This window comes from Nicotiana sylvestris, chromosome 7, assembly GCF_000393655.2.
Source record: "Nicotiana sylvestris chromosome 7, ASM39365v2, whole genome shotgun sequence".
Taxonomy (NCBI): Eukaryota; Viridiplantae; Streptophyta; class Magnoliopsida; order Solanales; family Solanaceae; genus Nicotiana; species Nicotiana sylvestris.
Genome location: NC_091063.1, coordinates 64,354,379 through 64,371,341, shown reverse-complemented (window position 1 = coordinate 64,371,341; position 16,963 = coordinate 64,354,379). Strand labels below are relative to the sequence as shown.

General features: G+C 34.0%; 2 protein-coding genes across 2 annotated transcripts; one reads left to right on the top strand and one right to left on the bottom strand.

Moving 5' to 3' along the window:
* The first annotated feature begins 3,104 nt into the window (after window positions 1-3,104).
* LOC104233695 (VQ motif-containing protein 4-like) lies at window positions 3,105-4,252 on the top strand. The gene has a single exon (XM_009787129.2). The coding sequence runs from the start codon at window positions 3,392-3,394 to the stop codon at window positions 4,073-4,075; it is 684 nt and encodes a 227-aa protein (XP_009785431.1). The 5' UTR covers window positions 3,105-3,391; the 3' UTR covers window positions 4,076-4,252.
* A 4,364-nt stretch (window positions 4,253-8,616) lies between these two features.
* LOC104233694 (probable bifunctional methylthioribulose-1-phosphate dehydratase/enolase-phosphatase E1 1) lies at window positions 8,617-16,709 on the bottom strand. Its single transcript, XM_009787128.2, has 12 exons — window positions 16,299-16,709; window positions 16,053-16,189; window positions 14,348-14,443; window positions 13,181-13,300; window positions 11,545-11,634; window positions 11,100-11,282; window positions 10,816-10,971; window positions 10,009-10,158; window positions 9,793-9,894; window positions 9,437-9,546; window positions 9,233-9,351; window positions 8,617-8,957 (listed from the first exon to the last, which is right to left on the bottom strand). The coding sequence occupies exons 1-12, from the start codon at window positions 16,483-16,485 to the stop codon at window positions 8,866-8,868; spliced, it is 1,542 nt and encodes a 513-aa protein (XP_009785430.1). The 5' UTR covers window positions 16,486-16,709; the 3' UTR covers window positions 8,617-8,865.
* Window positions 16,710-16,963: the final 254 nt, after the last annotated feature.

Sequence of the window (16,963 nt, the reverse complement as noted above, 5' to 3'; positions counted from 1 at the left end):
TTTAATACAGAAGAGCTATGAAAAGTTCTAAAATCTTGTTAATCCGATTAACAACTTTATAAAATTTTCACTACATATGAAAATGACTTGCCCCTCTAAAATAATCTGAGCTGGTGCAGCGACGCAGTTGTGAAACCAACCAAGAAACTCACTTTTGTTTTTTAGTTTCTGCGTTTTAGACAGTCCTGTTGCCAAAACCAGACAAAATATATTGATTCCCATTAGATTTTATATAAGAGCAAAGATCTAACCTGACTTCCCACACTTTCAAAATTACAACTTCGACGAAAGCTTTTTCAGCATTTAAATACTCCATTTTTTTAGATATCTACATATTCCACTAATTGAAGATTACTTACATTAAGTATAGTGTATTTTTTATAATTATGTTCCGGTCAACTTACATGTACCTCGACTAATTCCACAAATATCATCTGCTTCCATCAATATATGCATCAGATAATTCTGTCCATCAAAATAAGCATAAGATCATATTATCGTTCGCTCAACTAGAATAAATTAGCAGTTAAAAGGTTATTATTCGAATGATAATATTACTAGTAATTTGAATTTCAAGACATCCTAATTACTGATAAACAGTTAGACATTTCCTACTCCTTGCTTGAAAATAATAAAAAGGAGATATGAAATGTTTTCAAAAGTGTCCATCAAAAATCTCTAAGCCGATTTTCCATCTTCTCATCAATTAGACATATGATTCCATTTTTTCATACAATATTCTCAACAAACAAGTAATGACTCCACACCTTACTACATTTTTTGTCGTTTCCACTGCTTTAAATTATATTATCTGCATAGAATTTATGGTGAAAATAACTGCAAATCTTGTCAAGTCGAAGCTGAATATATAGTTAATCATATCATAGTTACAGCAACATTTGAAGTTACTAGGAAATTTAATAAATAAATCTTCTCGGGCTTATTAGTTCTAGAAAACAACTAAGCAAGAATGGCTCAATAGTAAAGAAAAGTCAAAGTAGATTAATATTATAGTAATTAGTATTTGGATTGTTGAACCATTTCCTTATTTGACAGCTTCCAAGAGTTGGACATATTCTTAAAACTCACATGTGACTTAGCCCCTTAAATTTCCGACCTACTAAGATGCCAATTATAATAATCATAATTGTTAAAATCATGTGACTTAGAGATTAAACCAATGGAAATTCGGACCCTACTAGGAGTAGCTAGGCCAGCAATTATCAGAGTAGGATTCACTTAATCTTGTCACTATTCAATCCAAACATATAAAGCACCCAAATAATAATTATAATAATTATTACAGCCCACCTACTGTGAAAATATTGTCTAACAATTTAAGTCAAGCCGGCCAAAGTAAGTATTATTAAGATCAAATAATTAGTAATTAATTTCAAACTTAGTCAGTATCGGCGTTAAACCAATAAGGCTAAGTACGTTTATTGCTCGTTTAACTTTACTACTCGAACACTTACAGAAGCTAACAATTTTTTCTTTTTTGTCATAAGGGTTTGAAAAACCCATTTATTCAACAAATTAATACTCCAATTGAATGAAGAATTCAAAGAAAGGTGTACGTGTCTGTTACGTTCTTGAAAATAATAGCAGTACTTAGTGCTATTTTATTTGGTGCCCACCTCGTTTCTATCCCTTAATTATTAGTATTTTCAATTCCAATTGAATGGGAATTTGATCGTCCTTTTTCAAGTGCTTAAAAATGCTTTCCCATTACTTTAAATAAGTGTTTATTGGAAGGGATCTTACTTTTAATACCCATTAATCGTTAACTATTGACTAAATATCTCTCATTAATTACGACTTTGTATTGTGTACAGGCTATAAATAAACTTCCACATAGAAAATTAATCATTCAATTATTGAAATTGCTTTGTGTTTAATGTATGTTTTTTGTTTTTGTTTTCATATTCTAACATATCCGATACATTAAGTGGTTGACTGAACTTGTTAGGCAATATTGATCGCTGAAATTTTGGGACCGATATATTTTGCTACTATTTGGTATGACAAGACATTTATAAACTATAAATACCTGAAATTTTTAAACAAAGGGGACCTTGCTTTGTAGCCCCACCAAGTAAAACCAATACTTCATAATAGAGGTAGTATTTTTTTGATTTTAATCCTATAAAATAGAATTAATCTAAGATTTAAATATACAAGAAGAAGAAAAAAAGTAAAGACAAGTTAAATAAAACAGAAGAGAGGGAAGTGATAGGAGAAAATTTGTAGGGTCAATCATGAAAATGTCTTCTCAATAATTTGAAGGAAGAAAAACAAGACAAGGGCTCAAAGTGCCCAAGTCACGGACGCTGTTTCTCGCACCTTTCCTCCTTTCCTTCATAAAAGTTTACGTACACTTAGATCTTTTGGAAAGTGGCAATTGCGGATTCGACAAAACTCAGTTTTTGAAATCGAATTATATATGAAAAATAAATAAAAATATATATTTTTTTGAATAAATATCTCTCAAATAAGAAATGTGTCTCCAACTGACTATGAATGTATTAGTTTGTTTATAAAGATATTTCTTTTGTATAACCATCTAGTATACGAGATCTAGTCGGAGTCGCCAGTAATTCAATATTGGGCGGCTGACTTTTGGTACTTTCTACAAACTCGATTTCAATATTCATTAAACTCCTCGTTGCATAAGCAAGAAAGTTTAGCTACATCGAATAAAAGAAAGGAGCGGACGTCCAATTAATTTAAATTTGTATCTCATTTTAAGACAAATGTGCCTCTTATCCTAAGTTTCTTGATTCACATATCTCGAACAAGCTAAAAGACGTTGATAAAATGTCATGTATAGAGATGACATGTTAACATCCAATCAAAACAGCAGTGAGTGTAGTGTGTGTAGGGTTTCTCTTAGTTCACAGTACAACAGGGGGCCAGAGAAAGGGTCAGGGTCAGGGCTCTGAAGTCAATGTACAGCTCAAATACTTTGAAATTGAAATTCCCACTCTTTGGCCACTTCTGACGCTGACGCCCTAAATTCCAAACTCCACCAATACCCCCCTTCCCCTACCTTTTCTTTACTTTTCTTTTCTTTTTCTTATCTAAATTGACCATTGTGGGTTGCATTTTCTCTATACCCAATCAACCATCCCTTTTTTTTTTTCACCCCCACCACCTCCCACCATAAAGCAAAAGCAAACCCAATATAACAAAGAGAAAAAGAGTCTTTCTTTCACTCTTTTGTTGCTGAGGTGAGAAAATTAGTCTTTAAGACAAAAAGAAAGACTTTGAAGCAAATGCACTTTGCACAAATACTACACAAAAACAAAAGCAAATTCCTCTCACCATACCCTTGTTTTTCACTCCAACTTTCTTCTTAATTCAAGACAAGATAGAGAGCATTTGAGATACAATGGAAATGACATCAAGAATTCAAGATAGAGAGAACCCATTATCAATAAACTCACCAAGAAGCAATGGAACAAGTCCAAACAGCAACAGCAATGGATCAGTAATCCAAAATCCAACCCCACCACTGACCCCAAAAACAATCTCTAGATCTGAAACAAACAATCCTTACCCAACAACTTTTGTACAAGCTGATACTTCTTCTTTCAAACAAGTTGTTCAAATGCTCACTGGTTCCTCTGAAACTGCAAAACAAGCAGATCCATCTTCATCTTCATCTTCATCTTCCAATAAAGGCTCCATTCCTCCTATTAGAACTGCTCCTAAAAAACCCGGTTTCAAGCTCTACGAAAGAAGAAACAGTTTAAAAAATGGGCTTATGATTAGCCCTTTGATTCATTCAGCCCACAATTCAACTAGTTTTTCACCTCGGAACAAGCCCGAGATTTTATCCCCCAGTATTCTTGATTTCCCTTCTCTTGCTTTAAGCCCAGTTACGCCATTGATTGAAGACCCATTTAATAAGTCTTCTCCATTGAGTAATCTTTCTGAAGAGGATAAAGCTATTGCTGAGAAGAAGTTTTATATGCATCCTTCGCCAAGGAGAACGCCTAGAGATTCTGAGCCACAGCTTTTGCCCTTGTTTCCAGTCACTTCTCCTAGAGTTTCAGGGTCTTCTTCTTCTTGAGGATTATGTAACGTTCTGTGATTGTGCTGATGTGAGTATGTGGGTTGGAGGAGGAGTCTTTCAACTAATTTGAAGAGAAAAAGGTAGAGATCTTAATTAATTGTTTCAATTGTATAATTTGATCTCCCTTCATCCATTGTTTCAAAAATATGAAATAAACAACTTTGTTTCGTTCTCTTTCTTCCTTCACTTTGTTTCCATCCCTTGGCTCCTTTACCTTCTATTTTTACCTTTTAATCTCTGGTGCCTTTTTTTGAAGTAGTGTAACAGAAATTTACTGCAAAGCTTGACTTAGCAAATCTAATCTCTCATAGGCCAGGAAAAGTCAGGGGCCGTCTGGCCGGAGCCAGAATTTCAAGCTTATGACTTCGGAATTTTAATTGTTTTAAGTTATTGGGTTCTAAATTAATAATTTATACATATTTAATATAATATTTTTAAAACAAATACAGTGTTCGAATCAAAGCTAGACATTCGTTCTTCATCGAAAAATTACACAGAGTATATAAAAAAATTATTTTTTATAGATATATATTAACCTTGAACACCTTTGTAAAAATTTGGATTAAAGTCCATGGGGACAAAAGGATTTTAAAGATGGAACTAGGACAATACAAGTGGTATTTTTCTTTACCATTCTTAGTGTTGCATGTAAAAAGAGATTCAATCTCATATGGTTGAAAGCCGAGGCAAAATGGATTGAGAAGTTGAATTTCTTTTATGACTTTTACAGTGGAAGGAGAATCCTACTGTATTTTGGAATAATAACAAAGTAGCAAGTGTCTTTGTCAAAAGTAATTAGTGTTGGGATTAAATTCATATTCTTTGCCACCATTATATATACAAACAGTAGGAATAAGTGATGTTAAAAAATGCATAATGGTGTAGGATCAAATTCACATTCTGCACTATCTTATCAGCATATATGCACATACACACTAAGAAAAAGTGTTGTATGAGTTTAGCACCATATGCAGATTCACTTGTCAAACTCCTCATCTTCAGCACAAACTCATACTCTATAACCGATGAGTGAAAATAAGAAGCAAGTACCACTCCATTATAGTTACAAACCTATTTTTATTCAACTAAAGTAATTCAACTTTATTCACCATAACTATTATAGTGAAATTAAAATTATAGTGGGTAAAGTTAATTATTGAAATGTGACAAAAATAATTTTATAATTTTACTATTATAGTGGTTAAAGTTCTAATTATTTTAGTTAACAAATACAGTAATAATTTATTTTTTTGTCTTTATGATTTTAGTGGCTAAAATTCAGTTATTGCAATGCGACAAAAATAGTTTTGTAAGTTAATGAATATAGAGGATAAAGTTGAGGTCTTCATTTCGAGCGAGAATAAAGAAACTTTTAGTAGCAAGTTTTTTTCCTTTTAGTAGATCTTACGTGACACAAATTCGAATTAATTGGAAGGAAAAAAAAAAGTGGTGCATTGCATTACTAACTTGGATAATTGCTTGTGCTTCTTAAGATAAGAAAAAAACAAAGAAAAGGACATGGTAGTTTTGGAAAAATTTTATTTTGTACATTTTTTTTTTTGTTTCACAATTTTGTGAACTCGAATTTTTATGGACTCAGAAGTGTAAGATCGGGGTTCATAAATTTATGTGATAAAAAGGAGGCTCGCATAACTAATATCAGTTATGTGAGATACACAATAAACTTCTCGTTTTGATGGGAGGAAGACTCCTCATTTCTGGAGTCTCAAGTTTTTCAGTGAGATATGCAGTTATATTCCTAAGATGGATTAATCAAATCAAAGATATTAGAAGAATCATTTTGTGCTGAGATGATTGGATGTTTGATTCACATTAAGGTGTGTTTGGTACGAAGGAAAATATTTTTCAATTTTCCCATATTTGGTTGGCTTAAATGTTCTGTAAAATATTTTCATTATCAATTCATTTTTCTCCAATTGGAGGAAAATGTTTTCCTTATCAATAGAAGGAAAATATTTTCCAAAGCTCCTTCTCAACCTTCCCCACCCTCACCAACCCACCCACCCCCTCTCCAAAAAAAGGTTTTTTCTTTTTTTAAATTTCAGTTTCCGTTACCACCCACCTTACTACCCTTCCACCACCCCCCTCCCTCCCGCAAAAAAAAAAATATTTTTTTACCTTAATTTTTTTTTTTTTTTGCAATTTCAAATTTCTATTTTTTCATTTTTCTGCACCACCCACTCCCACTGCCCCTTCCCCCCATCCCCTACCCGCACAGAAAAAAAATTACTTTTTTTTTGTAATTTAAATTTCTATTTTTTCGTTTTACTCCCCCACCCCACCCCCCGGAAAAAAAAATTTAAATATATTTTTCAGTTTTAATTTTATTATTTATCGGTTTAAATGCTCAAATTTTTACAAGTTTCAAAATTATGAGTTCGGTGGTTTATGTGTTTGGAAGTTTACGGGTTTAGAAATTATAAAGTTTACGAGTTCGAAATTCCGCGGTTTTGAAAGTTTAGCGATTTGAAAGTTTATGAAATTTATGGGTCCGGAAGGTTGTTGGTTTGAAAGTTTATGGCTTCATATTTATTATATCTAAATTATTTATGAATACTCTTGAGAAGTCATTTTCCTTAATTTGCATACCAAACACCGAAAATGAATAAGATTACTACTTGTTTTCATTTTCTTGAAAAACATTTTCCACGGAAAATATTTTCCGTTATACCAAACACACCCTAAACCATATATATTTGGATGGCCCCACTTGCTTAGATATTTTCATTTTTAGTACTGTTCCAAAGATTTTGATGAGTTTTCACCCTCTCCTTTTCTTGGGATCTATCCTTTTCTCCCTTTCCTTCTATTGCTAAAATTTCTGACATGCAAATAACTTGAGTTTTGATCCCACACCCTTTGTAAATAGCGTTCCTATGACTTCTGGCTTTCTAGATCCTAGATTATATATATACTCCCCCATTTCAATTCATGTAAACCCATTTGACTGGGCACGAAGTTTAAGAAAAGAGAGAAGACTTTAGAATTTGTGATGTAAAATGAGGCACATATATTTTGTGTGACAATGTTACAAATAAGGAAATGGGTCATTCTTTTTGACACGGACCAAAAAGAAAAAAGATTCAGATAAATTGAAACGGAGGGAGTATTAGATTATGAATAAATCCATTAAAACGATTTTTTATTAAGAGATTATTTTCTGTGATTGTTCCAAGATCCATTACATAATGGAAAGCAAATAAATAATTAATTTCGGAACTTTTGGCAATGCGTAAGAAACACATTAAGCAAACATGTTAGGGATCGTATGGCAAAATGCATTAGAGAAAAATAATGCATGCATTAACTTTTGGTATTTGCTAATTTCTTGTTTGGTATATTTTTTCAACCTATATATCACTAATGCAAGTATTAGTTATACAACCTATTTGGTATTATCCTATATATAACTAATAGATAGCGGGCAGCCCGATAAACTAAGCTCCCACTATGCGCGGGGTCCGAGGAAGGGCAAGACCACAGTCTATTGTACGCAACCTTACCTTGCATTTTTGCAAGATGGTATTAGTAGCAAACGATGATATTAGTAATACGAAGGCTATTAATGCATGCATTACCATGGTTAAAGATAAAATTATCCTTAAATTCCTTTAAAGCTATAGAATATGGAGGACATTTTGTAAATAAATTTTCTTAAAATTATGCAATGCATTTTAATTTTTAATATACCAAACAGTAAATAAGAAATAATCTCTACATAACTAATACTTACATTACTAACTCATGCATTACTAATACACCTTATTCAACAATATTCTTATACACCCGACTAAATGACACCTTAGATGTACAACACAAATATAAAGCCTTCTTCTATAAGATTGTGTCTTTTGACTTAGCAGGGACCAGCTGTTAGGGAATGACGACATACACAATGAAAAGGAAATTGCAGGAAGAGAGTGGGAACCAATTATGATTGAAAAGTTAGACAAATGAAGGGATAACAGTAAGATTAGGACTGTCATATGTCCACTATATCTACCACAAGTTATATGTCAAAACAAGATGTGATTTCTTTTCAACTTTTTATTTCTCTGCCTTGTAACAAAAGATTCCTTTGCTTATGTTTTTTTCTTTTTCTAGCTTTTTATTATCAGCAGAGACGTCTGAACTAGTCTACGTCTATATCAGTAATTTAGCTCCAAAACCACTATTATAATTTGCGTTACCTTATAGACTAGTCTCTCCATTTATAAATAAATTTCTCATCTCATTGAAATAGCATGGACATAAATCTTGAATTATTCAGATCGGGCTGCCAAGCCAAGGGTACAGGAACCGTTAAAAAAGATCAATTTAGACCGTTTTGAGACCATTTTGTAGAGCAAGAGCGGATTGAGAATTTTGTTCCTCGGCATACTACTTTTTCGCCAGTTTTCATTCAATTTTCTATACATTAACCAAGGGAAAAACCAGCAAGCTACCTTACTTAGAAATGAGAAGAGCGAGGTTCCATTCCAGCCATCTCTTTGGAAATGGAACTAAAAACATCGATCTCCGGAAATTGTTCTCATAAGTTAACTTAATACCATCTCAATACAACAGAAACGAGGAGACTAGTTGACACTAATCCTAAGGTTGCAACAAGTAAATGGACCCCCAATTTGTGAAAGGTAAGAGCAGCAGTATGACTCAATCAACTCTATTAATTTTTGCTAGAGAAACATGGACCTACCCCCAACTTTCTTTTATTATGATATGTTACACCATACATGGAAAATGTTACAGGATGACACATTCCATCTTTAGATCTCTGAAAATGATCGGATCGTCCTGAACCCGTGATTATCTGGAAGAGGTCCGTTTCCTGGTCTGACAGAGATTATCACTTCCAAACCTGAAGGAGCCAAAAGGGCAGCAATGTCAGTGAAGCATATGCATAAGTTCTTTTTCAGCTACAGGCTCACACAAGTCTGCCTAGATAAACTGCTAACTGTTGGAGTTAAAGAGGAGGAATCACACCAACAATACAAGTACGTACTAACATCCTAAATTGGCAACACAGTTGTTGACCAAGCTACTTTTTCAGCTAGTATCTGCTTTTAAGTAAGAGAGGAAGAGCTAGCAAATTCTGAGATAAAGTTGTTTCATACAAAATGAGCAGGACATTACCTGCTGCCTTTGCAGCTGTCGCTTCTTGATATACATCTGTCACAAACAATATATCTGATGGCTTATCTACTCCCAATGATGCTGTAATTTCTTGGTAACTTTTTGCTTCTCTCTTGTTGCTACAGCAGAAAAGGAGAAAGATGAATTACTTCAACTGACAAAAGTATCAAAATATGAAAACCCGCAGAAAAGTAAAAAATTTACCCCACTGCTGTATCGAAAAATCCACAGAGATAATTTCTCAGGTCTCCATGTTTTGTGTGACCAAACAAAAGTCTCTGTGCCAATCTGCTGCCACTTGAGTATATGTATACCTGTGGTAGAAAAACTAGTTAATATGACTAGCAGATGGAGACTATAGGCTAAGGCATTACCTTGTCATGATAATGAAGAAGAACACACTTAAACCATGCAGCATGCTGAACCCTTTCAAAAAGAATCAGAGCAACTTCTTTGGTGGTCATAATGGTTTGCATTTGTAACTAAATTTGGATAGCGCTAGAGCTTACAAAAAAAGGAGGAATGCAGAGAGTATTGAAACAAGGAAAGATGAAAAAAACCTTGAAGCCTAAAGAAGTCCATTTCTCAAGAGCTTGAGGCACATCATCAAAAACAAGTCCCTCTAACTCATTATTCTCAAACCCAGTTTGCCATATATGTCCCTGAGTATTAGAATACAGAAAAGAAAAAAAAAAGAAAAAATGGTAAGCAACTAAGTTATGAAAGTTTATAACATTTATATACTATATGAGGGATCTAGGTACCACTGTTCTCACCTGTAACTCTTTCAATGCAGTAATCTTTCGGTCAGCTTTAATCATTGCCTCTACATTAGCAACCAAAGCTTCAGTTACCTCCATCTTCCCAGCATCATCAGACGGGATATGCACAGCACCAGCAACACCATTTTCTAGGTCTTGCTGCACCTGAAAGAAGATGGCAGAGGCAAGATTAAAAAATCAGTACATATGTTTACGCTTATCAACATTAAGTTCAGCAAGTGGGGAATATCGAGAATTTGAGCAGGGAGGGCCATGGCTTCTTGATATATGCAGTCTGTGAAGGTTGCCGCCTATCTTTTAGTTTATGCTTTTTACCACGTTTGTAGGGCTCAGACCTGGCATTTGGTATTTGGATTTGTGCCTACTCCATGACTTAGATTATGGGTTGTATTGCGGTTACACTTTGTATTTCTGTTTGTGCTGATATTGGAGATTGCCACTACTTTACTTAATGTTTTGCTGTTTTGGTTAGCGGTTGGAATGTATGTGATAGAACTCTGGTTCGCATAGCGGTGGGTGCTCGTTAGGTGTTAGTCATGGCTAGGAGGTACTTTGGGTCGTGACAAAGTTGGAATAAGAGTTTGGCATAACTTTTAGTCAATCCAGGTTTGGATTTCTCATTAACTTTTCAAGTTAGTTACCCCGAAAAGTTTTATTGATTTTCCCCAAATGTCCTCTAGAAACTGACATGCAAAACACCATTACGACAATAATATCACCTCACCACTAATTTTTCCTAGAAAAGGCTCAACTCTTTTGAAGACCTTTTTCACAAAGCTATTTCTCAGTAAGTTTACTTACTTGAGCACGTAATAACTTAATATCCTGTTGAGTTTCTGCTGAGCCATATGTAGCATCCAAGTGTCTCCCCACATTATCACGTGCATAAGGGAACAGAACATCAGTAACAAATGTTATTGGGGTAGTGGTTCCTTCTATATCCAAAACGATGCACCGCTGCGAAAAAGTATAAATACACACAATGCAGACAACAATAAGAACTCAATGGAAATACCTAAGACAAAGACCTAAGCCTTTGAATTTCAAGAAAGTCAGAGGATGATCCAAAATTTTCAAATGCTTACCCTTGATGATTTAATGCTGCCATTTGAAGCAAGAGTACCTTCTTTTGCAGATATTTTGGCATTCTGGATGCCATCAAAATGACCATTGGGGTTATGAATGGGACCATGAGCTGGTGTTGTCCAGTCAAGTCCTAATTGATGAAGTTTAATTGCAGCATCAAAGAGGTAGTGGTAGCACTCAGCCTGGAAGATGGCATATCAATTAGAAGAGTGATGAAATGTATATTCTCAGATACATCAAACCATTGATCTGAGGACTGTTTCCATACTTACATTCTTAAATAGATTACACGATGTACATAGAAAATCCTACAGAGATCATCCTTAACTTACTAGCACATATTAAATCAATATTATAAAATCTAATCTTCTACCTAATCATAACTATTAGTAGCTACTAAACCCATCTGGGAAATAACTAGACCATATGGTTCATGGCACAAACCTGTGTTTTAGCACTGATCCAAGAATCTCCCCACACATATATACCATGGTTGCGGACCAGCACAGCTGTTGTTTTTGGGTAAGCTTTGATCTGTTCAACATGGAAAAAAATTTCAACAGTGTGTCACTCAACAGATAGAACCATCACTAGACAAAGACTGAAAATCTAAACTTCTTCAGTTAAATCTTCTTTCAAAGGTGAGTAATGGCATCAGGCATCTACTATATTTTTCTCACAAGAAAATAATGGAAAAAATTTACATGCTGCTCAAACTAAAAACAGATGTCTCCAAATAGGCATGAATCAAATAAAAGCCTTGTTTAGGCAGATATATCAAGCCTCGTGTAAATAGTAGCATCGAAATATCATCCTAAACCTTAGGGCAACATAATAAGAAGTGTACTAATTTAGGAGACAGCTATGGATATTATTCTACCTAACCTTGATATACAGTTAATTTTCATATTATGTAGATGACTCTTTGAGAATATTCCATCTATCCTCATATTTTAAAAATGACTTATTTCTTCTCTCTTCCGTTGCAAATGTCTGAACCTCTATCCTTAAATGGTAAAAAATTTGCTTCCAACAATTAAGCTATTATAAACAATACTGTAACAAATTATGCATCAATTCCAAACTAGTTGGGCCGGCTATATGAATCCTCTATTGTCATTCAGAGGATACATCATAGTCTGATTATTTTTATGCTAACTGCCAACCTACTGGCAGGCTTCTCTACCCTACTCCCTGCATAAAATATAACCTATCAAGTTTACAGTGAAACCCTGGGCAACTCAAATTTGGTAACTCGGAAGAGTGAGTAATAATAGAACTTTGTGTTTTGTGACAACCAATTATGGGTGAAATGTCCTTATACTCTAGCTTTTATCTTTTAAGGAAAACCATTTATACAACTAAATTTATAATGATCTTCTATATTAGAGCTGATATAGAATTTATCCTGCATACTCCCCACTCATCCACGAGAGAGGAAGGAGCTTTTAACTAGGCACAGTCAATTCTCTTTAGCTCGACATAACTTGTTAAAAATAAATATCCACCAGCCGCTTCCCTTAATGGCTACCATTTTGCGTGGACTGAGGCCAAAATGACAACAAAGAAACCTAGTCCATTTTTCATATATTATTAGAACTGCTTTTAGAATGAAAAGAACTATTCAATGATTTTTCCCTTCTTCAAGGGACAGGGTATCTAGTGCAATCAATGCTTTAAGCAAAATTTTACTTTAAAAAAAAACCAGTCTACTTTCTTCCATGTATTGTTATAACTGCTGAACAAATTCAGAAGTGAAGCAGAATTGCAGACTGTAACAGTATGTTGTAACGAACAAATTTAGTAGTCGAATGATTGAGCAACAACAATGTATTTTTGTTACTTTGCAAAGGAAAAACTGTCACCCTGTTTGGTAGTCACAGCCAAGAAAAACAGGAATGACGTTGACCTACTTATCATTAATTTGATTATAGCAGTTCCAGTAAAACCATCTAAAACTAATGACTTAAAGCAGAGAAGAAAAAAAAAACTAATTGCAGATACACAAACGAACAGAACGCCGGTAGACATGAGATCATGCAAAGGAAGGGTGTGGCTTTTAGAAGAGGGAGCCACATACAGCTTCAGCAAGAGATTCTGTGAGTTCTCTCTCATATGCAGTGTTTTCTATGATAGGAACCACAAGTTCGTCATAGTAACCATGCCCTTGAATTCCTTTTATCATTTCCATATGAGTGATCTGTCAATCAAAGCAACAATGAATAGTAGCTGAGATGAAAAAAAAACAATAAGTTTCAGTATTTTACACTGCGGAATTAGATGTCTTTTAAAATTTTATCAATTGGACTACGGGAATTTGGCAGAGAAGATAGAGACAGTAGTAACTTATTACATTGGCAAAAATAGACAAGTTTCAAATGCATATTCTCTTAAGAGATCAATCAATTATGCCTCAATCCAAAACTAATTGGCTCTGCTATATGAAATAACTAGCCTATATACAGTTATGGGCAAAGGGAAGAAGCGTTAGGTTTAGACTACATATAATTTAGGAAAAGAACAAGTATCTTTATTAGAAGGAAAATTGATTCTCAAATAAGAATCCAAAATATCTATAGTCAATGGGAAACAAATCTATAGTCAGAATTATACGGACTATGTCGAATGTTTGGAACTCATCATTACCAAGTTCCCCTTTTTTGTTCTTTATGTACACCAAGATGGTGGTAACTTTACAAAAGTTTGTAGCAATATTTACCCAGAATTCTTTTGCTAGTGGATTAAGCATTGTTACAAGGCTGAGATGAAAAAGAACAATAGGTTTCAGTATTTTACACTGCGTAATTAGATGTCTTTTAAAATTTTATCAATTGGGCTAGGGGAATTTGGCAGAGAAGATACAGACAGTAGTAACTTATTACATTGGCAAAAATAGAAAGTTTCAAATGCATATTCTCTTAAGAGATCAATCAATTATGCCTTGATCCAAAACTAATTGGCTCTGCTATATGAAATAACTAGCCTATATACAGTTATGGGTAAAGGGAAGAAGTGTTAGGTTTAGACTTCATATAATTTAGGAAAAGAACAAGTATCTTTATTAGAAGGAAAATTGATTCTCAAATAAAAATCCAAAATATCTATAGTCAATGGGAAACAAATCTATAGTCAGCATCATACAGACTACATCGAACGTTTGGAACTCAGCATTACCAAGTTCCCCTTTTTTGTTCTTTATGTACACCAAGATGGTGGTAACTTTACAAAAGTTTGTAGCAATATTTACCCGAAATTCTTTTGCTAGTGGATTAAGCATTGTTACAAGGCAGGATTCCATTCCATGACTGTGGATAACGGCACCAGCATTACGCATCTCATATGCCTAAGGAAAAACAAAAAGGAAATAACTTACAATACGTAAAATAGAATACAGAACCAAAAAGAACTAAGAGAATTCAAGTATACAATAGTGTTATCAAAGGCGAAAAGCGCAAAAAGCCCTAAGGTCCATTAGGGCTTTAAGCAGGGGCATATGCAGGATTTCTTGTAAGCGGTGTCGACATTTAAACTTTAAAGAAATAAATGAACAATCCAATATAATGACATCATATACTAAAAAAATACCATTCAACATACTAATAAAGTATATTACTACAATTCTCCTCAGAGAGCTTTTATTTACTCTTTTGACATGGACTCATAATATCCCAAATGAAAATAGTACTTAATACTTCAACTGTATGTAAGAATCAAACATAATCACTACAAGAGATTTCATTTTTCCGATTTTGCAAATCACGCTTGTCGCCGAGAAAAAAGATAAGATAGCAAGATAACTTACAATAGAAATAGTAGCAAAAAGCACTAAAAATCCCCAAAATTGCAATTTTGATGAAATAATTACGTTCCAGAATACATTGAAATTATATTTGCCACTGAATTAAACCAAAATCACATTTGTCCCCTTGGTTTGAATGCCCTTAAAGCTAAGAGGTCAGTAGCTAGCGGTTTACTTTTGTTCGACGCCAAGATCCAACAATGCTCAAAACTTCAAAAATAACATAGATGCAACTACTTATGTTCAAACCCGCGACATTTCATACTAATTTTAGGCGCTTAACCATGAGAGCTAAGCCTATCTTTGTGATTAGCAATGTCATTTTAATATTTTATTGGTTACATCTTTTTTGCATACTAATAAATATATATATTTAGCAAAATCTTCCGACGAAGTGGTGTCATCTAAGGTGGCTCCGCCCCGGGCTTTAAGGGCAAAGCGCTAATGGAGAAAAAATACAAATACGTATGTGTAGTCAAAGATTATATAATTATAAGCAGGAATAACAAATAGACGGACAAAGAAATTAAAAAAAAAAAAAAAAGAACGAAAAAGTGAAATCTCAATTGTTTAGTGTCACCTCTTCGGGATAACGCTCATTGGCAAGAAAAGGTATGATTAGAACCTTGATGACGACACCCGCTAAGCGAGGCAAAGCTCTCAACATGTTTTACGCCTCGCTTCAGGACTTAAGTAGCTTTGACAACAGTGTACACCTAATAATCCTAGGTTTTACTAGAATGTTGAGAGAGAAAGAGAGACAACACAAATTTAAAAGATAGCATCAGAGAAATAGTAAAACAATCCTGAGGTGAACCAGATAGAAATGAAATATGCAAAAGTTTGCTGAGCTGACTAGAAACAAAGAAGAGACTACGGGCTTGGATTGCTGAAATGCCTTAGCATCTCATCTAAAAGCTTATGTGTAGGACCATCTCATCTAAAAGCTAAAGCTTTTAGAGAGAGTACACTTTTATTTACTTAATTTACGCCTTCAACACATACAACAAAACGATTAGACTATCAAAGAACTATACTACAATCAATTCCAGTATTTCAAATAGACAAGATTGCAAAACAATTGTCCCATGATAAAAACAACAATCTTTGTTTCCTCTTTAACTATAACTATAACACTGATGACCTACTGTACCTTCATAAAAAGAGGAGCACAATCAGAACACTTGGGAAATTTGTGCGGGGGAGGTTTAGCCACCGGCGCAGTTAAAATAGACCCATCTGATGACATCACATACATGTCCTCTTCTACCATCCTTTCCTTTTGCACCCCTAACCAAAACCATTTTCAAAAGAAACAAAAAAATTCAAACAAACGAGAAAAAAATAACACAAAGATAGATAGAAAGTAAGGTTAAATCGTAAATAAATGGGTTCTTACCGGAAGGGGACATGACGATAAGTTGTTGGGGTTTGGGAATAGATTCATCATGGACTTTAATGGTGATGCTGCCGCCGGTGCCCCCAACCCATCCCTGGTTGTAGAAATGACGGCACAGTTCGGCGATTAAGGACTTGGTGTCTTTGACCTTGTCACCTTCTAAGTATGCTTGAGAGTCAGTCGCCATTTTCAGAGCTCCGCTCACAGTCAATTGGGATGCTGAACCTTTCACTCATGTTGCTTTATGTAGTATTACTAGAGAAATAATTAATGACTCAATTATTAAATTGTTACGGTTCTTAGTGAAATAAATTAAATTAATGATGATTCAATTAACATAGGTAGGGAGTAGAGTACCTCCGTAATTTGATATTTGTTTCAAAAAATAAATACTAGGAAAATGAAATTGATATGAAGATTTATGTTTTCACTTGCGTAAATATGAAGTTGATTTATAAAATAATATATTATTTAAAAATCTAATCAAATTTAACTTTATTAGTTAGTCAAATGTAACTGACATTAGTATCATATAAATGAGAGGAAAAAACAATTAACACTATAATTAGGGTGATTAGGGTTTATTAATGTATGGAATCTGAATTTTGTGCAATAAAATTGCCCAAGTTCAAATGAAGGAATGGTAAGTGGTTACTGGTTAGGCA

Coding starts and splice junctions, on each gene's coding strand:
- LOC104233695 (XM_009787129.2), top strand. CDS start 3,392: ATGGAAATGACATCAAGAATTCAAGATAGAGAGAACCCATTATCAATA.
- LOC104233694 (XM_009787128.2), bottom strand. CDS start 16,485: ATGGCGACTGACTCTCAAGCATACTTAGAAGGTGACAAGGTCAAAGAC. Junction 11,635..13,180: donor CAGAATCTCTTGCTGAAGCT/GTATGTGGCTCC, acceptor CATGTTGAACAG/ATCAAAGCTTACCCAAAAAC. Junction 9,352..9,436: donor TTTTTCGATACAGCAGTGGG/GTAAATTTTTTA, acceptor TTTCTGCTGTAG/CAACAAGAGAGAAGCAAAAA.